This window comes from Mercenaria mercenaria, chromosome 10 (assembly GCF_021730395.1).
Source record: "Mercenaria mercenaria strain notata chromosome 10, MADL_Memer_1, whole genome shotgun sequence".
Lineage (NCBI taxonomy): Eukaryota > Metazoa > Mollusca > Bivalvia > Venerida > Veneridae > Mercenaria > Mercenaria mercenaria.
In genome coordinates, this window is record NC_069370.1 from 60,321,192 (window position 1) to 60,346,488 (window position 25,297).

At 35.8% G+C, this 25,297-nt stretch overlaps 1 protein-coding gene across 6 annotated transcripts in view; it reads right to left on the bottom strand.

The window, feature by feature from the left end:
* The window catches only part of LOC128559956 (poly [ADP-ribose] polymerase tankyrase-2-like), a 74,164-nt gene that overhangs the window by 33,966 nt on the left and 14,901 nt on the right, over window positions 1-25,297 (bottom strand). For all 6 annotated transcript variants that reach the window (XM_053553207.1, XM_053553206.1, XM_053553203.1 and 3 more), the window contains exons 6-7: window positions 17,549-17,615; window positions 12,757-12,855 (exon numbers count right to left, since the gene is read on the bottom strand). In XM_053553207.1, the coding sequence (XP_053409182.1) occupies window positions 12,757-12,855; window positions 17,549-17,615 (166 nt within the window). The remainder of the gene's footprint in view (window positions 1-12,756; window positions 12,856-17,548; window positions 17,616-25,297) is intronic.

The window sequence follows — 25,297 nt, forward strand, 5'->3', positions numbered from 1 at the left end:
GATTTAAAAGAGAACTGTAAGACATTGGATTACCCTGTACAAAAATCTTCACATGGACTCAGGTTGGAATCAAGGTATAATGCTAAACTTCAAACTTCAGGCCTAATTGACACGGAACCTGACTTTGCTAAAACTCTACATTGACAACAGCTCGTAGAACACAAAATGCTCCCTGCCCCCTTGATGCATTCAGTAACTGTACAAGAAACAGAAATCACTTGGTCACTGTGCACTGGACATTTGATGTACTACCTTTAAACCAATACATATGGGTCATTTACCAGTCATAAGTGACTTCTGTATCAAATGTGATCTTAGACAAAAGCATTCTCTGGTTATTGGGCAAAAAAAGTTCTAGTGTTCTGGGTCAATGTAACCTAGACCTTTGACCATCGACTGACCTCAAAATCAGTAGGGTCGTCTGCCGTTCATGATCAACCTCCCTATTTAGTTTCATGATCCTAGGTCAAAGAGTACTCAAATTAACATCTGGAAACAGCTTAACTGTTCCAGCTCACTGTGACCTTGACCTTTGACCTACTGAACTAAAAATCTTTAGGAGTTATCTGCTAGGTATGTTCAACCTTCCCATTTACTTTCATGATCCTAGGTTCAAGAGTACTACAGTTATCATCTGGAAACTGTTTAACTGTTCCAGGTCACTGTGATTTTGACCTTTGACCTACTGGCCTCCAAGTCAATATGGTCACTGCTGGTCATGACCAACCTACATATAAAGTTTCATGATCTTAGGCCCAAGCGTTCTTGAGTTATCATCTGGAAACCGATTGGTCTACATACCAAATGACCGACAGACTGACCAACATCTGCAAAACAGTATACCCAGGCTCCTTCTTCAAAGGGTTTCATTAAAATGAGAATAAGTCTATGCTGACTCTAGCTGGACAAAAATAATATTCAGAGTGATATACAGAAAATTTGAATTTTTGTTATTTTGTGAGACAGAATATTTATTACTTATTATATCTTTGCATTATATTCAATGAAAGACAGAAAAAGGTGGAAAATAGGTGGCAACTAGTGGAAATTGGCTGTACTAGCTGAATCTGAAAAGATCATTTTTAAATGTGTCTGCAGTGTATTATTTCTGCATGAGTGAAAGTTGGTTAAAGATAAGATTAATGATAGATCAAGTTACAAGCTCCCACACAAGTGTATAGAAACAATCCCAGGTGGAATTTGGGTCAGTTAAGATTTATATATGCAGGCAAACATCAGGTCAGATGCAGAGAAATAGTTCTTGCCTTTTCTCTTCATTAATTGGTAAAAAAAGAAGTGTTTATAAAAAGGATGTTTTTACAATAGCTTTTCAACTTAAGGGCTTGACACCTTCTTTAGCTGACCAAAAAAGTTTATGTGTGGAATCAATTTATCTGTGTAGTAATACCAAAATTTTGAAATCTGGCATTTGATGAGTCAGCCTGGGAGAAACTGGAAACACATTGTGAGAGGTAACAATATTATACTGTTTATTTTTTTTTTAATTATTACTGTCTTTAACATTGTCTTAATTACTTGCTCTTAACAAATACTTGAATTTGAAACAACATTTACCAAACTGCTTTAAATTAAAATCAACAAATCTCCTTTTATGTCTTAGGAAGTTTGGCAGATGGATAAATCCCAGATATATTTTCTGGAATATAGCTCAATCATGTTTATAACATTGCTTGTAAAATTGTATCATTTTGTAATTACATTTGTATTTACATTATTGATTAGCACTTAGGATACAATATGTACTTTAAACTGTTCATACCAGGTTCCTTCTGTGAAAAAAGTGCAACTTTGTGACATGATATGCCTGCCTGACTGTATATACCTGAGCAGCATACAGCTTATTACTGCATAAAAGAAACATATCAAGATAATTTTGAACCAGGTAAATATTATATGTTTATATAAAAGCTAATGTTTAAATAACCCTTAATTTTTAAAGAAATACACTAATTAATAGAATTTCCTGGCATATATATGATAAATATTAATTATAAATGTGATGAAAAACCCAAGTGCTACTATTACCTTTTGCCAAAGGCGGAGGGATATTATTTTTGGCGTTGTCCTTTCTTTTTTATCTGTCCGTCAGATTAACTGAAAATGCTTGTAATTGGAAAAATATTTTTATAGCTTTGTCTACAGAATCACTAAACCTCATGTAATTATTATAAGCTCATTAACACTGCTTAACACTGCTCAATTATTTACCTAGTAAAAGAAGTATTTCCCCTTGATTTGGTAAAACATGGGGATTTTTCCTGTATCTATTGATGGAACTTCATGAAACTTTACAAAAATGTAGATCACTACAGGACAGCATTGCATGTGCAATTTCCATCAGGATCACTTCAGTAACTAGAGTTATTGCCCTTTAATTGTTTTTAAAACCATAAATTCTTACATAACAAGTAATCCATTGATGAATATTCATGAAATTTGACACAAGGTGTAAATCACCTTAGAGCAATGGTGCTTCCACATCTTTCATCAATTCTCAAGTTCTTGTTATTGATTCAAGATGCATATATTTCCACAAAACAATGTAACTGTTTGAGTGAATAGAATTTTTTCTACAATGTAGGTTTTGATGAAACTTCTCACAGTTATAACAAGTGAATGAAGTATTGCCATGCAATACAAAGTCCCCTACTGGAAGGCACCTAATTTTCTCTACTGCAGTATAACATAATGAACTGATATCTGTCAATGATGTATAAACAATATTGTACTACATATACAATATGTTATAACAACACACTTGGATTAAAATGTGCATATATAAAAACCCACAGTTGTTTTCATATTGAATTTTTTTGGCTGATTATAAAAATGTTATCATGTAAGTTATTTATAGTAACAACAAAGGGAAATTAATCTTAAAAAAAAAAAAAAAAAAAAAAAAAAAAAAAAAAAAAAAAAAAATAATATAAGTCCACAAGAAACTCTTTACCAGGTAGGGATAGGTCAAAGTACACCTAAAAATTGGATGTAACATGCATGCTGTACCACAGAAAAGTGGTCTCGATTTTTCTCTACCGCCAGTAATAAAAAAGTTACATTAAAATCTATTTATAGTAAAACAAAGGGACGTAATTCTAAAAACAAGGGTGTCTCATGGTGGTGAACATTTGGTCCAAGTTACATCAAAATCCCTCCATGCATGAAGAAGAAATGTTCCATACAAAGTCATTCTTGAATTTGACCTTTGACCTCTAAATATGACCTTGACCTTAGACCTAGGGACCTGGTTCTTGCGCATGACATGTTGTCTCATCCAGGGGAATATTTGTGCCAACTGATATCTAAATCCTGCTTTGCATGACAAAGTTATAGACCGGACAGGAAAAAAATCCTCTTGACCTTTGATCTCAAAGTGTGACCTTGACCTTTAAGCTAGGGTACTGGGTGTCGTCTCATCATGGGAAACATCTGTGCCAAGTAATATTAAAATCCCTTCATGGATGGCAGAGTTATGGACAGGACAGGAAAAAAACTCTGTTGACCTCTGACCCCCAATTGTGACCTTGACCTTTGAGCTAGGGGTCCGGGATTTGACACGTCGTCTCATCATGGGGAACACTTGTGCTAAGTGAAATTAAAATCCCTTAATGAATGTCAGAGTTATGGACCGGACACGAAACAGACCCTGTTCATGCTATGTTAACATTTGACTGCTAAGTGTGACCTTGACCTTTGAGCTAGGGGTCTGAAAGTTGTGCATGACACATCGTCTTATTATGAGGTACATTTGTGCCAAGTAATATTAAAATCCCTTCATAGATGGGTGAGTTATGGACCGGACAGGAAAAAAGCCTTGTTGACCTTTGACCTCCAACTGTGACCTTGACCTTTAAGCTAGGGGTCCAGGTTTTGCGCATGACACGTCGTCTCCTCATGGGGAACATTTGTGCCAAGTAATATTAAAATCTCTTCATGGATGGGAGAGTTATGGACCGGACAGGAAAAAAGCCCTGTTGACCTTTGACCTCCAATTGTGACCTTGACCTTTGAGCTAGGGGTCCGGGATTTGCGCATGACACATCATCTCATCATGGGGAACATTTGTGCCAAGTAATACTAAAATCCCTTCAAGGATGGGAGAGTTGTGGACCGGACAGGAAAAAAGCCCTGTTGACCTTTGACCTCCAATTGTGACCTTGACCTTTGAGCTAGGGGTCCGGGTTTAGCGCATGACACGTCGTCTCATCATGGGGAACATTTGTGCCAAGTAATATTAAAATCCCTTCATGGATGACAGAGTTATGGACCGGACACGAAATTGCGGACGGACGGAATGACGGAATGACGGAATGACGGAATGACGGAAAGACGGAATGACGGAAAGACGGAATGACGGAAAAGTGCATTCCTATAGTCCCCGAAACTGGTTTTCAACCAGTAGGGGACTAATAAAGATGTTGCATATTACTGTAAAATCGTTTTTATTCGTGTAGGACAAATTTTCGCGTATTTCGCGTTAGAACGGATGCGTGAATTTAAGACTGTGCTATTATTATTTTTCAATTTATTTTTTCATTTATAAATTGAAAATGTGCGAATTAAAGCCCGCACGAAAGCCCTTTTTACATTTGCGTGAAATTTCATGCCAGCGAATTTAAATAATTTCACAGTATTTTACATAGATTAAGTTTGACAATGTAGAGTTTTTTGTTATGTCAGTGAGTTAGTTTAGTCTTTCGATTTCATATATTTCCTAGAGGAAATTTACAAACTTTCTGCAAAATTATTCAGAATGTTAGAAAAATATATCTATTAATAGATGTATGGTTTGCTGTTACAGATTGTGTGCTGGAAAAATGGCCTTACATCCAAAGGAGTGAAATTTGGAGAGTCATTTGCCATCTACTTAAGCCATCCTGGAATATGAAGAAATAAGACTGCATTGACAACATCCTGATCCTCGTGTTCAGATCTTTTGTGATTTCTTGTGAAGGGTCTTTGATTTTTCATAAAAATAAAAAATATATTAATATAATATGATTTTTGCTTATTACTGAGTTTTTTTCCGTTTCAGCACGTGCAGCCGATTTCCACTAGTTGCCACGTATTTTCCTACTATTGCCAGCTATTTGGTGGCATTCAGTGGAAAATAGGACTGCCACCATAGTGGCGTTTTGGTGAAATTTTGTCCGCTTACTGCCACCTGTTAGGTGGCGATTGGTGGAAGTAAGTGGCGTTTAGTGGAAAATAGATTTTACACCATAATGGTGGCATTTTAGTGGTAATTTGTCTAAATACTCCACTTACTGCCACCATGAAGGTGGCTGTTGGTGTAATTAAATGGCAAACAAATTTTCCACCATAATGGTGGCATAATGGTGTAAAACTGTCTAAATACTCCACTTATTGCCACCTAAAGGTGTACACAAGTGGAAAGAGGTGGAATTTAGTGGAAAACAGGTTTACCACTGTCCTGTTCTTTTTTTCACCATTTTGGTGGCATTTTAGGTGGCATTTTGGTGGAAAATTGTCTAAATACTCCACCATTGAAAAGGGTGGCATTATAGTGGCAATTCTAGGGACGGGTAACTTGAATGCCTGTGACCTTGGCATTTTGCACATGACACAATGTCTTGTACTGATGAATATTTATGCCAAGTTATTTAAATATACAACAATGCATAAACAAGAGGGCCAAGATGGCCCTAGGTCACTAACCTGAAAAACACACCATAATAGTGTAAATATGTTTAACCTAGTGATTTCATGGAAACAAATATTCTTACCAATTTTCATTAAGATTGGACCGAAAATGTGGTCCCTTTAGTGTAAACAAGTATTTTCTTCAATTTGATCTAGTGACCTAGTTTTTGAGCCAAGATGACCTACATTCAAAACTGACCTAGATTTGATCAAGGCAATCATTCTGACCAAATTTCATGAACCTCAATTGAAAAATACAGCCTCTATCACAAACAAAACATTTTTCTTTGTCTTGTCCTAGCGACCTAGCTTTTGACCCCTGAGGATCCATATTCAAACCTGACCTTAGCTTCATCAAGGCTATCATTCTGACCAAATTTCATGAAAATCAATTGAAAAATTGAGTCTCTATCGCATACACAAGGTTTTTCTTTGATTTGACCCGGTGACCTAGTTTCTGACCACAGATGACCCATATTCTAACTTGGCCTAGATTTCAGCAAGGCAATCATTCTGACTAAACTTGATGAATACCCAGTGTAAAATGCAGCCCTTATTGCATACACAAAGTGTTTCTTTAATTTGACTAGGTGACCTAGTTTTTTATCCTAGATGACCCATATTCAAATTCAACCTAGATTTCATAAAGACAAACATTCTGATCATATTTCATGAAGATCCGGTAAAAAATGCAGCCCCTATTGCATACACAAGGTTTTTCTTTGATTTTGTCCTAGTGACCTAGTTTTTGACCCCAGATGATCCATATTCAAACCTGACCTAGATTTTATCAAGGCAATCATTCTGATCAAAATTTATGAAGATTAATTGAAAAATACAGCCTCTATCGCATACACAAGGTTTTTCTTAGATTTGACCTAGTGACCTAGTTTTTGATCCCAGATGACCCATTTTCAAACTTGGCCTAGATTTCATCAAGGTTATCATTCTGGCAAAATTTCATGAAGATCAGTTGAAAAATACAGCCTCTATCGAATACACAAGCTAAATGTTGACAGACAACAGAAGACAGACGCCGGACATCGAGCGATCAGAAAAACCCACCTGTTCAAATGTTCAATAATAATAAAATAACTTGGCATGAATGTTCACTATAATGAGATGATGTGTGAGACTTAAGACCTAGACCCTTAGCTCCAAGGTCAAGGTCTACTTGGAGGTCAAATGTTAACAGGGTTTGTTTTGTTTGGTGTAATTCTGCCCAGTGGTTTTCCAGAAGATTTTTTTTAGAAAATTTTGACGGACACTGAGCGGTCACAAAAGCTCACCATGAGCCTTTGGCTCAGGTGAGCCAAAAAAAAAAAAAAAATACCCACAGAAAAAAAGTCTTTATTTATGGTCATCTTCACATGATGGCCCTTCAACTGTGAAACTTTCAAGAATATCCTTTCAATAGTGTTTTTGGAGTTGGACATGCAAGATCAAAGTGCCATAACTGCGGTAAAAATGATCACAGGAAAAATTCCTTCCTTTATAGTCATCTGCACATCAAGGTTGTTCATCTGTGAAAGGTTGAAGCAAATCCGGCTAACAGAGTGGAAGGAGTTGGACACACAAGATTTAGGGATGCACAAACATTTTAGTCATCTACTTCATAAGCCCAATCATGCTATCAAATCAGAAGTTACTGGGGTAAGTGTTTCTAAAGTTATTGGGCAGACACTGTTTAAAGGTTTGTGGTCCCAGTGACCTTCACCTTTGACCTCCTAACCCTATAAAACAATAGGGTTCATCTACTTTATAAGCCCAATCAAGTTACTAAGTTTTAAGGTCCTGAGTAAAGTGGTTCTCCAGTTATTGGGCAGAAACCGTTTTACAGGTTTGGACCCCTGTGACTTTGATTAACTGACCAAAGAAACACTATCAGGTTCATCTACTTCATAATCCCAATCAAGCTACTAAGCTTAAAGGTCCTGGATCTAGTGGTTCTCCTGTTATTGGGCAGAAAGTGTTCAATCTACAGACCGACATGACTGGCAGGTGCAAAGCAATATACCCCCATTTCTTTGTTGGGTGGCATAAAAATAGTGAAAACAGGGCCTGATTATTTTTACCTGGCTGTCATTCTTGCCATCAAATGAGTTTTCTTGTTTCGAACTTTTCTTATGTAAATCTGTGGCCTTGGCTTGTTTTCCCTGAACCACATTAAAACTGTTTAAAGAGAATTCCTATAGTTTTTTTCCTTTCATAGAAATTTTTTTAATTCACATGTATGATAGGAAAATTTGTGCTGAAAACAATGAACAAATAAAACAAGAGGGCCATGATGGCCCTATATCGCTCACCTGTTATCATTGCACTTGAGGACAAGAAGGTCCTCAGAAAAAATATCTAAGTCCAAAGGACAGGAACAACAAAGGGAAGAAATTTAACCAAAAAGAAAAAAAAATTCTTACAAGGTACAGATATGTCAAAAAACACCTAAAAATTGGAGGTACCATCCATGTTGTACCACAGAAAAGTGGTCTCGGTTTTTCCCTACTGCCAATAATAAAAAAGTTACTAAAAATAAGCTATTTATAGTATTGTAAAAGGGAAGTAATTAAAAAAAAAATTATTGTAAGTGAACAAAAGAAGGATCTGCCAAATAAATCTGTTGACATAAATGAAATTTCAGATCAGTATCTTCATTAGTTATGGAGATATACCCATTTTAATTTGAAATAAAGGGAGGTAATTTGACATAAAATCAGTCCATAGTTATCTACCCTGATTGGCTCAGTCCAACTAATGACAATAATGAAATTTCAAATAAGTCCTATAAGTACTTACTGATATAAATCCATTTTGATTACAATCAGGGGAGGTAATCAGATATAAAATAACTCTGGAACCTACGATTGGATCTGATTTGTCATGGAATCCAAGCTTTATTGTTGTTGAAGATATTTTGGAAGTCCAATTTTGGACCTTTAAGGGGCCATAACTCTGGAACCCATGATGGAATCTGGCGAGTTCAAGAAAGGAACCAAGATCTTGTGGTAATACAAGTTGTGTGCAAGTTTGGTTAAAATCAAATCATAAATGAAGCTGCTATTGTGCAGACAAGGTCAAAATAGCTAATTTTGGCCCTTTCAGGGGCCATAACTCTGGAACCCATTAAGGGATCTGGCCGGTTTAAAAAAGGAATCGAGATCTTATGGTGACACAAGTTTTGTGGAAGTTTGATTAAATTCAAATCATAAATGAAGCTGCTATTGTGCAGACAAGGTCAAAATAGCTAATTCTGGCCCTTTCAGGGGCCATAACTCTGGAACCCATAAAGGAATTTCGCCAGTTGAAGAAAGGAACCAAGATCTTATGGTGATACAAGTTGTGTGCAAGTTTGGTTAAAATAAAATCATAAATGAAGCTGCTATTGTGCAGACAAGGTCAAAATAGCTAATTCTGGCCCTTTCAGGGGCCATAATTCTGGAACCCATATTGGAATCTGGCCAGTTCAAGAAAGGAATCAAGATCTTATGGTGATACAAGTTGTGTGCCAGTTTGGTAAAAATCAAGTTATAAATAAAGCTGCTATTGTGCAGACAAGGTCAAAATAGCTAATTTTGGCCCTTTCAGGGGCCATAACTCTGGAACCCATAATGGGATCTGGCCAGTTCAAGAAAGGAACCGAGATCTTATGGTGATACAAGTTGTGTGCAAGTTTAGTTAAAATAAAATCATAAATGAAACCACTATCGTGCAGACAAGAAATTGTTGACGCACAGACGGACGACGGACGAAGAGTGATCACAAAAGCTCACCTTGTCACTATGTGACAGGTGAGCTAAAAAATAGGTCACCAGGCTTGTTTTTGTGAAAAATTGTTTTGAACACACCCACTGTTGCTGAAACTGCTAGCGATTTCTCAACATTTTCATAATTTTCTGCTTTTTTGTAAATACCAACCAAAATATACATCAAGACAGCACAATAAGTTTTTTTCTTTTTACAGATTTTATTATTTACTTATTTGATATCATAGTCATATTTGTAATACTCTATCCTTACAATAATGGGTACAAATGAAAAAAAAATATTGTTTCATATTTACTTCTGTGAACTTTTTTCTGTGAAAAATCCCCATAGTGAAGAATATTTTTTTAAATTTTGAAAAAACTCTTTCATAGAGTTTTTTCTTTTTTTTCTTATGTATAGATAATTGTATTGTGAGCATAAAAATGGCTAAAAATGTATGGGTCACCAGGCTAACTTTTATGTTAAGACCGCTAGCATAAACACCTGTTCGGACGGAAAATGGCGCAAAACCGGCCAAACTGATTACATGTATGTCTGCTAGAAGTTAAAAAAAGTTTAAAAAATTCGTAATTCTTTCTATAATTGAATACTAAATAATCTGAAAGGTGATAATGTCTTATCAGTACTAAGTCAATTATCTTACATTATATGAACAACACTGTCTTTGTACTAAAATGCGATGTGAAAACACAACCACAAAAATAGCAAGATACCTGTCAGGCATGATGCTTGTCAATACAACATAAACCAGTATCAACATTTGATTACTGATAAAACGTATCAAAAATGTTATTTCATTCAAGATTCGTCATATTTAAGACTGTCTGTAACATGTTTCAACAAATTTTGACTTCAGTTCAGTTTTCCATAGAATGTGTCGGCTGCGCAGAAAGATGCGCATAAAAAACTATCGGAATTCCCTTTAATTGTTTCAGAAATAGGTCATTTGGAGTATCACCATTCTTATTTTTCTTGCTGGCATCACCACCTTTCTGAAATTAATAATTATTCCACACTTAATTGCACTAATTATTTAATCTGATGTTTACATCAATAATTTTATATGTGTCACAGTGCTGCTTCTAATCATGAATGATACTTATTGTCTGCAGTAAATGAATCTTTGTATTAATACACTTTGTTTGTAAAAATTAAAAGTCCACTATGTCAATTACCACCTGTTAACTTTAGCAGGTAAACAACCACTATCAATGACTTTTTTAAAAGTACCTCAGCAACAATGGTACACTGTAATTAAATACAGTATAACTGCAAACCTATTTTGTTCAAATATTTTTTGTAAGAAATAAAGTAGTTGTAACTGCTGAATAACGTTTATACTTGAACCATGTGTACCATTCATTGTTTTAATTTGATGGAGGCCGCAACACATATGGTATATATGCTACTAATCAACTAATCATATACATACTGTTAGCAACGTCACTCTATATATTTACGTCCGGATGACAACATAACGGAAGTCGATTATAAATAAACACAATTTTATTTAGAACAGCATTTAAAACAAGTGTTTACTATGTAGCAGAATGTACCGACAGTATTTCTACTTCAGAACGGCATTCTAACATGTTTACTTTCTAGCAGAAAATGCATTCTGCGAACGGTATTACTAGATCTAATTCAGAACGGCACTATAACATTATACTGGCGAGCGGTATTTTGACTTGTCTCATCAAACGTTGGACACAACCCATTTAAATAGATTTACGTGAACGCCAGGCAAAGACTTCAGTTATAAAGATGATCAAATGGCATTTAACTTGAACGGCAGTCACATTTATCTAGAAATGGCAATCTCAGTTAATTTAGACTTTGTTTTGAATTTTGCCAGTCACCAAACTACTTATACTTGTTTACTTTGTTGCTTGGTAATTTGACTGGTGACCCAAAACGAATACTGACTGAACCCAACGTTCAAATATATAGGAATCTGCAAGTGCCGGTCTACCGTTCAACCAATCAGAACGCAGGAACGTCAACTTTACTTTGCCATTCCAGCGATCTAAACGGCAGAATCGGTCTACCGTTCCTCGCCGAATGCAAGAATAATACATTATACAATGGTGAAATATTGACATAAATAAATAGACTATTTGATTCTGAACATTTGCATATACAATACATTCATGAAAGATGTGTAATTTTCGTATAATCACGAAAACAAAATACTGAACGGGCAGCGCTACAATGTCCGACTTGTCCAGTAAAGAAAATTGCCGTTCGACAGAAAAACAACAAAAACATGAAAAATACCTATCATATCGTAACAATGAATGTTCCTAAGATTAAACATTGTAAAAAGAGTAATTTATATTAGTGGTGTGACTCCAGAAACACAGAAATGTACGGAAAGATTGCATTTATACTTGCCAAAAATCTCAACAACAACAACAACTTGTCAAAACAAAAATATCACGGAAAATTGAAGAAATATGCAAAGTTATGACTATTCAAGTGGTGTAACCTAAGAAATTATGCAGATTAACATGTAACTGATGTGAGTAATCTATTTCATAAGTATGAAACAAGTGATTTACATATAAACTGAGGTGGGGGATGGCAAAATTGACATCTTAAAATAGTAACACTTTGGCATATTATAACAATATTGATGCAATAACCCAAAAACCTTGCCCACACTAACTACTGGTTCCTTGAACTAATTTTGGCAGTCCCCTTGAGTTTGAGCAAATAAAGTTGAACTGTAGCTTTTATAACTGAATCACTACCTTCTGAGGATACCTATAATGTGATAAGGTTGAATTTATTTAGGCTTTGGGAGGTGACATTTAATATAATTCTAACACAACCAGTGAATAACCTACATACATGTAGAGCAAAATCTATCTCGGGTTATTCTGCAATAAATCACTCCCGTGCAATGACGTCATCTGATCCAGCTCATAGCACGGTCGTAAAAAGTAGTTACCATTTTTTCTAACACTGTTGATACTAGTATGTCATGTTAGAATAAAAATAATAAGTTCCAAAGTGTGGTTTATCATAAAATAACCCGAGTTTTTTATTATGCGAAACAATATATCACTCAGGCCTACGGCCTTCATGATATATTCTTATGCATAAAAAAAATAAAACTCGGGTTATTCTATGATAAACCAAGTCTGGGAACTATTTATTTCTTAAATAACATTCTACACCTGTGCTTTCTTGACATATAGGAGTTCAGACCTATTGCTTGTAAAATGTTGAATCCATACCCGTAGGTTTCCTTTGAACCAGATAAATTGTGCAAACATCTAAGTATTTTTCAAAGTTAAATCATACCTTCAATAGGAGCTGATAGATATTCCAATCTTTAACCCCTGATGCTAAATGCAGTGGCGTAATTCCCCACACATCTTCCCTGTTCACAGATGCTCCTTGCTAAAAGTATAAATACAAAACTCAACATTCACTTTTAGACAATACATAAAAACTAGACCTGTGAGTAAAACACAGTTACTTTTTTGTCCATGATAACTAAGTAAGTAATTTTCAGTGTAAGGTATGCTGTCATATTGATTAGTATACTCTATTGGCCATAAACAGTAAGTCTGATAGCAAAGTTAAAGGTCATTAACCACTTTTAGTTTCATAGTAATGGTGACCTAGATGTCCGACACCCTATCAGCAGAGATCAACTACTTACCGTTGAAAATAATGCTATGAAGAATGGTAACAGTAGTCCAAAGCATTATTCAGTTTTTGATCAGTAACTGTTATTATTTTCAATGTTATTGCAACCTTGACCTTTGACCTATAGATTCCTACACCACAGGTGTTATCTTGGACAAAGGCATTCGTCCGATACAATTTGACTCCCGAAAGTCCAAGCATTACTCAGGAATGCGTAGAAAATCATTGTAAGACTTAAGGTACTATGATCTTGACATCTGACCTACTGACCTGAAAAATTATTGAGGTCATTTACTGACCAAGAATAATCATCCTATGAAATCTGACAGTCTTAGGCCAAATAAATTTCTAATTATTGATCAAGGACAACTGAATGTTTTCAGTCTAAAGATGTAACCCTGACATTAGACCTACTGAACCCAAACCAACACCTGAAAGTAATATTGCCAGGCAACATAAAGTCAGCTACTGAATCAATATTTTAATCTGTTAAGTATTCATTTAAATACTGTGTTTATTTACCCTCTCCACAGGTAAGATCATTACAAGCATGACAACAATTATCCAGAACTTACTTTTCTTTTTGGGTCTTGCATGCTATGCATTATTTGTGAGTACCTAAATTTTTGACATCTTAGTGTAATCTTGAATTCTTGTTCTCTGAGCTAGAGGTCGGGGTGTTGCATATCACACATTGTCTTTTTGTGCAGTACATTTGTGCCAAGTAATATCAAAATCTCTTGATGAATGGCAAGAATTATGAGCAAAACAAAGATAGACCCTCTTAACCTTTAACCTTTAGGTGTGACCTTATGCGGAACATTTTTGCTAAGTAATATAAACAAGAGCTGTTGGATGACAACGCGCTTGACTATTGGAAGAATTGATTGAAGAATGGGATCAAAATATTACCACAGATTTTCAGACAAAAGAAAAAAAGATCAGACAAAAAATGTTCCTGTATTTGTGGATTTCAATAAGTCTTGCACTAAATGGCAATGTGTGACGATGATGGTAATGAAGTCTTCAAAGTTTCAAAGTCACATATCAAACAGTTTAAAGAAGAAATGGAATGATATGAGTAACATTTCTATGTCAAAAAGGGCTAAACTGCGTTAAAGTCCTTGGCCTAGTTATGAAGTCTTGCCTGTATAATGTACACTATGATGGTAAACAAGTGGTCACTTTTTAAAGCCAAATGACAGACTGGTTTGGCAAAATATGGACTTGCATGAAAAATTTAACTGATTTCCAAGTCCAAAAAGGGCCATGATTTAGCCAAAATAAGTGACAGAGTTATGTATTCTTGCCTACAGATGGAAATCATGTTGATAAACAAGTGTTCAAAGTTTCAAAGCCACAGTTCAAATCGTTTTGACAAAACTTGTACGAAAAACTGAATCAATTTCAAAGTCCAAAAAGGGCCATAATTCAGCCAAAATAGTTGTCAGAGTTATATACTCTTGCCTACAGATGGAAATCGTGATGATAAACAAGTGTTCAAAGTTTAAAAGCCATATGTCAAATAGTTTTGACAAAACGTGGACTTGTACGAAAACAGAACCAATTTCCAAGTCCAAAAAGGGCCATAATTCAGCCAAAATAGATGACAGAGTTATGTACTCTTGCCTACAGATAGAGATTATAATACTGAACAAGTGATAAAAGTTTCAAAGCCATATGTCAAACACTTTACACAAAATATGAACTGGTACGAAAAACTTAACTAATATTTCTAAGTCAAAAGGGGCCATAATTCAGCCAAAATCCTTGATGGAGTAAGGTGTGACACTGACGCCGTGGTGAGTAGGATAGCCAGGGGTGTGGAATTCCTATGTCCGACTTGTCCGACTCGGGACTTTTTTAACGGTGGACAAGTGAGTTTTCACATTCCGTTTGTCCGCGGACAAGCACAAATTTTCTGGTTTGAAATGAAAAAAGGAAAGAATAATTTAGAAATTCTGAACAGTGCTTCAAGTTTATGGAGTTTATAAAAGAATCTGACGTACAAAACGGATGTTTCACTCGCCGAGGGTCTCTCGATTTCTCCAATTTTGGAAAAACCATACTGTGTCTAAATTTAGCATCTCTTTCTCTGCGTTATGATTGGTTCCCTGTCTCGATCTCACGTGATTTTTGTACACGATAACTCAGCAAATAGAAACCGGAAACATAAATAATTATCACAAGATTTTTAACAAATTCGTCTGCCAACAAAAATGGAAGTCAACAGCCAAATCACAAAGAGCTCGCTAGTACGAGTCAGAAAGTTTCATGCTTTCTCACATGGCTTCGCACAGCATGATGGTTATTTTTGTTAAATGCTTAACGGCCTCACGGACGAACACAAGCTAAAGTGTTGAAAGCTTATGTTTGAAAAAGCTACAGTATTACACTTTATTATGTTTGCTTTTGTTACTACTTGTAGATTAATGTCCAAAATAAAGAATTATAAATTTGCATGCTAAAATGTTGAAAATCTGGGCAAGTAAGTTTTGACTATAGACAAGTAGATTTTTAAGTCTCATTTGTCCGTGGACAAGTGAAAAATTTTGGGATTTCCACACCCCTGAGATAGCCCTACTTATTCTTCGAATAGTCGAGCTAAAATACTTGATGGATGGCAAGAGTTATAGACCCTCTTAATATTTGACCACTTGAGTGTGACCTTATGTGGAATATTTGTACCAAGTAAGACCAAAGTCCCTTGATGGATGACAAAAGCTACAGATCAAACATGAGATACATCCTCTGAGCCTCTGACCTCAAAGTGTGACCTTTTGTGGAATATTGTACAGAGTGATTTCAAAATCCCATGATGGATGACACTAGTTATGGACCTGACACAAAAAAAAAGACCTACATAACATTCAACCTCTGAGTGTTACTTTATGGGGAATATTTATGCCAAGAAAATTAGAATCCCTAGATGGACGACATGAGTTATGGACTGGACAGAAAATAGACCTGCTTAACTTTAATCTCCCAGTGTCATCTAATGAGGAACGTGTGTTAACGTGTTGGATATGTCTGACACTATATCGCAATATGTGATGGTAAGCAAGTGTTCGAAGTTTCCAAGCCATACATTAAACAATTTAGCAAAAATATGGAATGGTACGGGAAACTTAACTAACTTCTTTGTCAAAAAAGGTGCATGTTTCTAGTTAACAACTAGAGTTGAAACTTGGTATCCTGAATTCATAGGAACTGAGCATTCCTAAAGTCAACTTCAAGACATATCACAGTTTTCTATATGTATATAGGCAAACATTTTCCTACTGATGAAGTTTCTTTAAACTTTGTGTACTGACTGAGAGTCAAGTTTAAAATGGAAATATGTGTTAAAAATCATAGGTACCCTATAAATTCAGGATATCAAGAAAAATGTCAGATATGTCTTTAAAAACAAGAGCATTGCCTTGCTAGTGCCGACGCCCATCTGATTTTTTTGTGTAAGAAAAATATTGTCCTACCCATGATTTTTTAAGTCCAAAAAGGGCCATAATTCTTGCAAAAAGCAGGATGAAGTTATGTTTCTTGATGTACAGACCCAACTTATGATGGTGACAAAAACTTAACCAAGAAATCTGATTTTCTAAGTACAAAAGAGGCAATAATTCTTGCAAAAAGCAGGATGGAGTTGTGTTTCTTGGTGTACAGGGTCAGCTTATGATGGTGAACAAGTATTTCAAGTTTTCAAAGCAATAGCTTTGATAATTTATGAGAAAAACTGACCTAAACATAAAACTTAACCAAAAAATCTGATATTTTCTAAGTCCAAAAGAGACCATAATTATTGCAAAAAGCAGGACAGAGTTATATTTCTTGCTGTACAGGGTCAGCTATTGATGGCAAACAAGTGTTGCAAGTTTCAAAGCAATACCTTTGATAGTTTAGGAGAAAAGTTGACCTTAACATAAAACTTAACCAAGAAATCTGATATTTTCTAAGTCCAAAAGAGGCCATAATTATTGCAAAAAGCAGGACAGAGTTATATTTCTTGCTGTACAGGGTCAGCTATTGATGGTAAACAAGTGTTGCAAGTTTCAAAGCAATACCTTTGATAGTTTAGGAGAAAAGTTGACCTAAACATAAAACTTAACCAGGCAACCCCGACGCCGATCAAGTGATGACAATAACTCATCATTTTTTTTTCAAAAAATCAGATGAGCTAATGATTGTTGTGCAGGTGTTTTCCAGAAAGGACTTCTTCAAGATAGCCAGAAGTTCAAGATAAGTGAGTTTTAGAAACCAAGTTTCAATTGTACATGAATCTTCTACATCTTTTGACCATCAAAACCTTGTAGATGCATGACTTTTGTTAACATTTTCAAAAGCTAACTCTAAACTACACTATAGAAGTTGAATTTTGTAATACCTACTATCATAATGGTAGATTTTCTCTAACAATCTGAGTTACAAAAAGTACAAATCTTACCTCAACAAGAAGTTCTGCAATTGCATAGTGGTTGTGGTGGACACAATTGTGTAGTGGAGTTAACCCTCTATGAAAATAGAAGTTAAATTCTTGTTATTTATCAGAAAAACAAGAGGGCCATAATGGCTCTATATCGCTCACCTGTCATCACTGCATTTTAGGACAAGGAGGTCAAAAAATTATAATCAATTTATGAAGACTTCCCTATGTACAATCAAGTGACCCCTGGGGCTGGGTCAATTTGACCCTGGGGGTCAAGATTAGAACAAATTTTGTAGAGGTCCACTAGGCAATGCTACATGTCAAATATCTAAGCTCTAGGCCTTCTTGTTTATTTTTAGAAAAATTTTGAAGATTTTCCTATCTAAAATCAAGTGACCCCTGGGGCGGGGTCAATTTTGACCCCGGGGGTCATGATTAGAACAAATTTTGTAGAGGTCCACTAGGCAATGCTACATGTCGAATATCTAAGCTTTCTGGTTTATTTTTAGAAAATTTTTGAAGATTTTCCTATGTAAAATCAAGTGACCCCTGGGTCGGGGTCAATTTTGACCCCGGGGGTCATGATTTGAACAAATTTTGTAGAGGTCCATTAGGCAATGCTACATGTCAAATATCTAAGCTCTAGGCCTTCTGGTTTATTTTTGAAAAAATTTTGAAGATTTTCCTATCTTAAATCAAGTGACCCCTGGGGCGGGGTCAATTTTGACCCCGTGGTCATGATTTAAACAACTTTAGTAGAGGTCCACTAGGCAATGCTACATGTCAAATATCTAAGCTCTAGGGCTTCTGGCTTTTGAGAAGAAGATTTTTTAATATTTTCCTATGTAAAATCAAGTGACCCCTGGGTCGGGGTCAATTTTGACCCCGGGGGTCATGATTTGAACAAATTTTGTAGAGGTCCACTAGGCAATGCTACATGTCAAATATCTAAGCTCTAGGCCTTCTGGTTTATTTTTGAAAAAATTTTGAAGATTTTCCTATCTTAAATCAAGTGACCCCTGGGGCGGGGTCAATTTTGACCCCGGGGGCCATGATTAGAACAAATTTTGTAGAGGTCCACTAGGCAATGCTACATGTCAAATATCTAAGCTCTAGGCCTTCTGGTTTATTTTTAGAAAATTTTTGAAGATTTTCCTATGTAAAATCAAGTGACCCCTGGGTCGGGGTCAATTTTGACCCCGGGGGTCATGATTTGAACAAATTTTGTAGAGGTCCATTAGGCAATGCTACACGTCAAATATCTAAGCTCTAGGCCTTCTGGTTTATTTTTGAAAAAATTTTGAAGATTTTCCTATCTTAAATCAAGTGACCCCTGGGGCGGGGTCAATTTTGACCCCGTGGTCATGATTTAAACAACTTTAGTAGAGGTCCACTAGGCAATGCTACATGTCAAATATCTAAGCTCTAGGGCTTCTGGCTTTTGAGAAGAAGATTTTTTAAGATTTTCCTATGTAAAATCAAGTGACCCCTGGGTCGGGGTCAATTTTGACCCCGGGGGTCATGATTTGAACAAATTTTGTAGAGGTCCACTAGGCAATGCTACATGTCAAATATCTATAAGCTCTAGGCCTTCTGGTTTATTTTTGAAAAAATTTTGAAGATTTTCCTATCTTAAATCAAGTGACCCCTGGGGCGGGGTCAATTTTGACCCCGTGATCATGATTTAAACAACTTTAGTAGAGGTCCATTAGGCAATGCTACATGTCAAATATCTAAGCTCTAGGGCTTCTGGCTTTTGAGAAGAAGATTTTTTAAGATTTTCCTATGTAAAATCAAGTGACCCCTGGGGCGGGGTCAATTTTGATCCCAGGGTCATGATTTGAACAAAATTGGTAGAGGTCCACTAGGCAATGCTTCATACCAAATATCAAAGCTCTAGGGCTTCTGGTTTTTGAGAAGAAGATTTTTAAAGTGTTTCCTTTCGGTTGCCATGGCAACCAGAGTTCTGCATGGAATTCAATTCTTTGAACAATTTTGAAAGGGGGCCACCCAAGGATCATTCCTGTGAAGTTTGGTGTAATTCTGCCCAGTGGTTTTCAAGAAGAAGATTTTTTTAGAAATTGTTGATGGACGACGGACGACGGACATCAAGCGGTCACAATAGCTCACCTTGTCACTTTGTGACAGGTGAGCTAAAAATGAGACCACCATGATGGCCCTAGATAGTTCATCTGAGTTTCATAGCTCAAAAATGTAACAGTGACTACACCCTCTGACAGCCACGTTTTTTACAAATCTGGATACTTGGACAATCTTGCTAGGGGGACAACCAGATATTTCTGTGAAATTATTTAAGAATAAAGTTCTATTTTTTTTGTGCAAACCCAACTGGGATTTCTTGCATATCCATAAATCCCACTAGTTCTTATACTTTACTTTCTTATATTTACATGTTTATGTTAGTTTGCTACAAAAATAAATGGTTTACTTTCCGTGACTATCAGAAATACAAAGTTAAGTGTCGGGACATTGATCTTTTCAACATCAAAATAGAACAACCAAAAAGACCCACCCATGTTCAACTGTAATTTGCTGTCTAGTGAAACTAGAACTGTCACAGGAGTGATGAATACCCCCACAATACCGTCTTGTCACAGAAGAATAGCAACCATAAGAAAGACATGGCCACAAAAAGGTGCAATTTAAATCAAACATGACCTGTATTTTATGATGTTACACCTGTGTACCAAAAGTTATCTAAATCTGTCAAGCCTTTCGTGAGTTATTGTCCGGTAACCATAAGTTTGACAAATTTTAAATATAATTAATATAAAATTGGTGGTTTGTAGCCAGAGTCGAACTTTACTCTATTCTATGATGTTACACCTGTGTACCAAAAACATTTAAATCTGCCAAGAACTGTCACTTGAGCATTTAATGACTCTAATGGCGGATGAATATTGCAAACTAGATTTCTAAGCAAACAGGGGGCATAACTCAGGAAATATTGGTGCAAGAGTTATGCACCTTGTGTCATATGATGTGGGTGATGATGTAGAATACACTTCAAGTTTGAAACAAATGTATTTCGTAATAACTGAGATATAGTAACAATGCATCAAAACTAACCTTAAATTCTAAGTAAACGGGGGCATTATTCATGAAAAATTGATGTCAGAGTTATGCACCTTGTATCACATGATGTGGATGATAAGGTGGAACATCTATTTTAAGTTTGAATCCAATCCATACAATAATAACTGAGATATAGTAACAATGCATCAGAATTAACCTTAAATTCTAAGTAAAAGGGGGCATTATTCATGAAATTGGTGCCAGAGTTATGCACCTTGTGTCACATGATGTGGGTTATAAGTTGGAACATCTATTTTAAGTCTGAATTAAATCCATTTAGTAATAATTGAGATAAAGTGAAAATGCATCAAAATTAACCTTAAATTCTAAGTAAAAGGGGACATAATTCATGAACAAGAGCTGTCCGTAAGACAGCGTGCTTGACTTTTCTCAGTGCTTGACTCTGAATAAAGGCTCTGCCAGTAAAAGCTTAATAAAACTTTAACCAAAAAATTTTAACTATTTGAAGTTTCAAGTCAATAGCTTTGATAGTAACAGAGATACAGTGCATTCACGGTGCTACGAATCACAATTGATCAAAATACCGGTATACTACGAAAAGGTGTTGTGGTCCCGGCTGCTTTCCTTCTTATTTCTATGTTACAAAGTTGCGGTTTTACGAAAATGCAATTTTACGAAAAATGCGCTCCTACAAATGTATTTTTATGCCCTTAAAGCCTGTTTTCAACTCGTTTTAGTTGCGGTTTTACGAATACCTGTATCGTCTAAGTTTTCACACCTTCCATAATGGCATGAAAAACGCTTTAGAGTGGAAAGTGTCATGATCAATTAGTTGGGCGTAAACGGTAATTAAAGTGTGAAAACTTAGTAATTAAATTCGAAACACATACGCTGTGTTAGTGCTTATTTTTTTCTTCTTTAACTATCAGATCGGATGGCATATCAGTCACACTTGTTTCGATATCTATACGTCTAAAACAATCACTACATAAAACAGATAAAACATATTTAAGTCCTGATCGTCTATAAATTGTCGTTTTATTATTCCAAACAATTCAGTGAAAGGTAGCTGAATCGGTATAGGCAATTGCTATTTTTGTTCTCGTGCAACAATGTACCCTGTATATGTTTTATGTACAGTGAATAAAAAGTGAAGAAAAACAAAACAACCCGTTTTACATTTCAGATTCGAATAAGATTTGTAGTAGACCCAGATGTACATATAAGCTTTTTGGGTGCACGACATTTCGTCGAAACACGTTTGGTCGAACAGACAAATGGATGAAAAGACATTATGCCTAATGGGCATTATGCAGAATGTGACAATTAGTCAATAAAATTAACAGGCCACGACACTTGGTCGAAAATAAATTATTATTATTGATAATTACTCAAGTTAAACAATCAGTAAACGCCGAAAGCTGAGTCTACTTTAATCGAGTTGAAAACTGAAAACTGTAAACATATCGGCAAAGTGGGTAAGTTAAATTCGACTAAATTCGACCAAATTCGACGAAAATTCTGTTAAATATTCATTTGACATAAAGTCCTATGAGACCAATTGTACACTTGACTAATTGTCCTTTCTGTCTAATGTCTTTTCGACTGTATTTGACTTTATCAAAAACTTTAACAAAAAATTGTAAGTCAAAATGGGGCATAACTCCATCAAAATTCAAACAGAGTTAAGGGGACTGTTTCTCCTGGTGAAGACTTTGATAGTAAATAACTGTTTTAAATTTCAAGTCAATAGCTTTAACAGTTACAGAGATACTTCACTTTATCAAAAACTTTAACCAACAGCAACGCCAACAACGACACTGGGGCGAGTGCAAAAAGTTGAGCTAAAAATTGGTGTCAGAGTTATGCACCTTGTGTCACATGATGTGGGTGATAAGGTGGAACATCTATTATAAATTTGAATTAAATACATTTATTAATAACCCAACACGCAAGCATATATGGGGCCCATATGGGCTATATCTGGGCAGATGTACCATACCGGTCCCACATGGGTTTCTCTATTTTTAGACCTACTGACCTAGTTTTTGACCACAGTCACCCAGTTACAAACGTGACCTAGATATCATCAAGGTGAACATTCTGACCAATTTTCATGAAGATCCATTGAAAAATATGGCCTCTAGGAAGGTCACAAGGATTTTCTATTTTTAGACCTACTGACCTAGTTTTGGACCGCACATGACCAAGTTTCATACTTATCTCAGATATCATCAAGGTAATCATTCTGACCAATTTCCATGAAGATCCATTGAAAAATATGGCCTCTAGGGAGGTCACAAGGATTTTCTATTTACTGACCTAGTTTTGGACCGCATGTGACCCAGTTGCGAACCTGACCTAGATATCATCAAGATAAACATTCTGACCAACTTTCATAAAGATCCCATGAAAAATGTGACCTTTAAAGTGGTCAAAAGCAAAAGTTTACGCACAGACCCTGCGTGATCACAAAAGCTCACCTTGTCACTTTGTGACAGGTGAGCTAACAATAAGGGGCCCTTATGGGTCCCATATATTTTGCTAACTGGGAACTGAGATATAGATCTAGGGATGGGATGGGATGCAACGGGACGCGACATAACTGACTCCTATATAGCCCCCCACCCCCCGCACATATCCAAATTAGAAATTTAATCTGAATTTAATGTTCTTTTTGAAATTTTGGTGTCAAATTTTAAAAGAATTTTTTGGACATCGCAATTTGTAAATGTTTTTTGTGAATGACCACTGGTGGAATCTTACGGGAAGGGCCATCTTTGATATCATTACACAAATTTGATGTAATAATATCAAAGACGGTGCTAGTTTACCTTTAAAGCAAGAAATATCATTTTCTCAGTGGAAAGTGGGTCATTATTTCAAACTGACAAATTGCCATATAAAGATATGCTAAACCTTAATAACTTATTCATAATATTATTTTATAAACATAATTATGATTATAAATCCTTTAAAGACCAAGATTTGTATTTAAAGTAACTAGAATGTGTCTGTAGGACACAGGGTGTGCCCCCTACTGGTACATTTGTCACAAATAAGGGGCAATAATTCAAATGTTTGCAGTCTTAATGGGGTAAAGCCTCAACAAACATTTTATGAAAAGGATTCATTATTATAGGCCATATACTTTTCGAGCTATGAGCATCACAAACAAAAAATCCACTATTTTGTCTAAATCAAGGGCCGTAACTCTGTAATAAGCATTAAGATTCTCAAGAAGAATGCCAAATGTGCAAGGTCACATCATGATAAAGACTCGAGCAAGGTTCATGCATTTACATCAAATACTTTTTGAGCTAGGCACATACTTAGGTGAAAATGTGCATTTTTTTACTATTTCAGGGGCCATAACTTTAAAAATAGATGGAGGAACCAGCCAAAAAAAAAAGAGGTGTGCAAGTTTATATTATGATAAAGACTTGTGCAAGTTTAATATATCATACTTTTTGAGCTAGGTGCCTCATAAGGTGAAAATGTGCATTTTTGAATATTTCAGGGGCCATAACTCTGAAAATAGGGGGCAGACCCAAATGAAAAATAGGAGGTGTGCAAGTTCGTATCATGATTAAGACTCAAGCGAAGTTTCATGAATCTATATCAAATACTTTTTGAGCTAGGGGTGCCAATAGGTGAAAATGTGCATTTTTGACTTTTTCAGGGGCCATAACTCTGAAAATAGGGGGCGGAGCCAGACGAAAAATAGGAGGTGCGCAAGTTCATATCATGATTAATACACATGCAAAGTTTCATGAATCTATATCAAACACTTTTGAGCTAGGCGCGTCAGAAGGTGAAAATGTGCATTTTTGACTATTTCAGGGGCCATAACTCTAAAAATAGGGGGCATAGCCAGATGAAAAATAGGAGGTGCGCAAGTTCCTATCTTGATATAGACTCATGCAAGGTTTCATCAATTTATATGAAATACTTTTTTAGCTAGGCGCATCACAAGGCGAAAATGTGCATTTTTGACTATTTCAGGGGCCATAACTCAAAAAATAGCGGGCGGAGCCAAAGAAAAATAGGAGGTGCGCAAGTTCTTATCATGATTAATACACATGTAAGGTTTCATGAATCTATATCAAATACTTTTTGAGCTAGGCGCGTCATAAGGTGAAAATGTGCATTTTTGACTATTTCAGGGGCCATAACTCAAAAAATAGCGGGCAGAGCCAATGAAAAATAGGAGGTGCGCAAGTTCATATCATGATAAAGACTCATGCAAGGTTTCATCAATTTATATGAAATACTTTTTGAGCTAGGCGTGTCACAAGGTGAAAATGTGCATATTTGACTATTTCAGGGGCCATAACTCAAAAAATAGCGGGCAGACCAAAATGAAAAATAGGAGGTGCGCAAGTTCATATCAGGATTAATACACATGCAAGGTTTCATGAATCTACATCAAATACTTTTTGAGCTAGGCGTGTCACAAGGTGAAAATATGCATTTTTGACTATTTCAAGGGCCATAACTCTAAAAATAGTGGGCGGAGCCAGATGAAAAATAGGAGGTGCGCAAGTTCATATCATGATAAAGACTCATGCAAGGTTTCATCAATTTATATCAAATACTTTTTGAGCTAGGCATGTCACAAGGTGAAAATGTGCATTTTTGACTATTTCAGGGGCCATAACTCTGAAAATAGGGGGCGGACCCAAATGAAAAATAGGAGGTGCGCAAGTT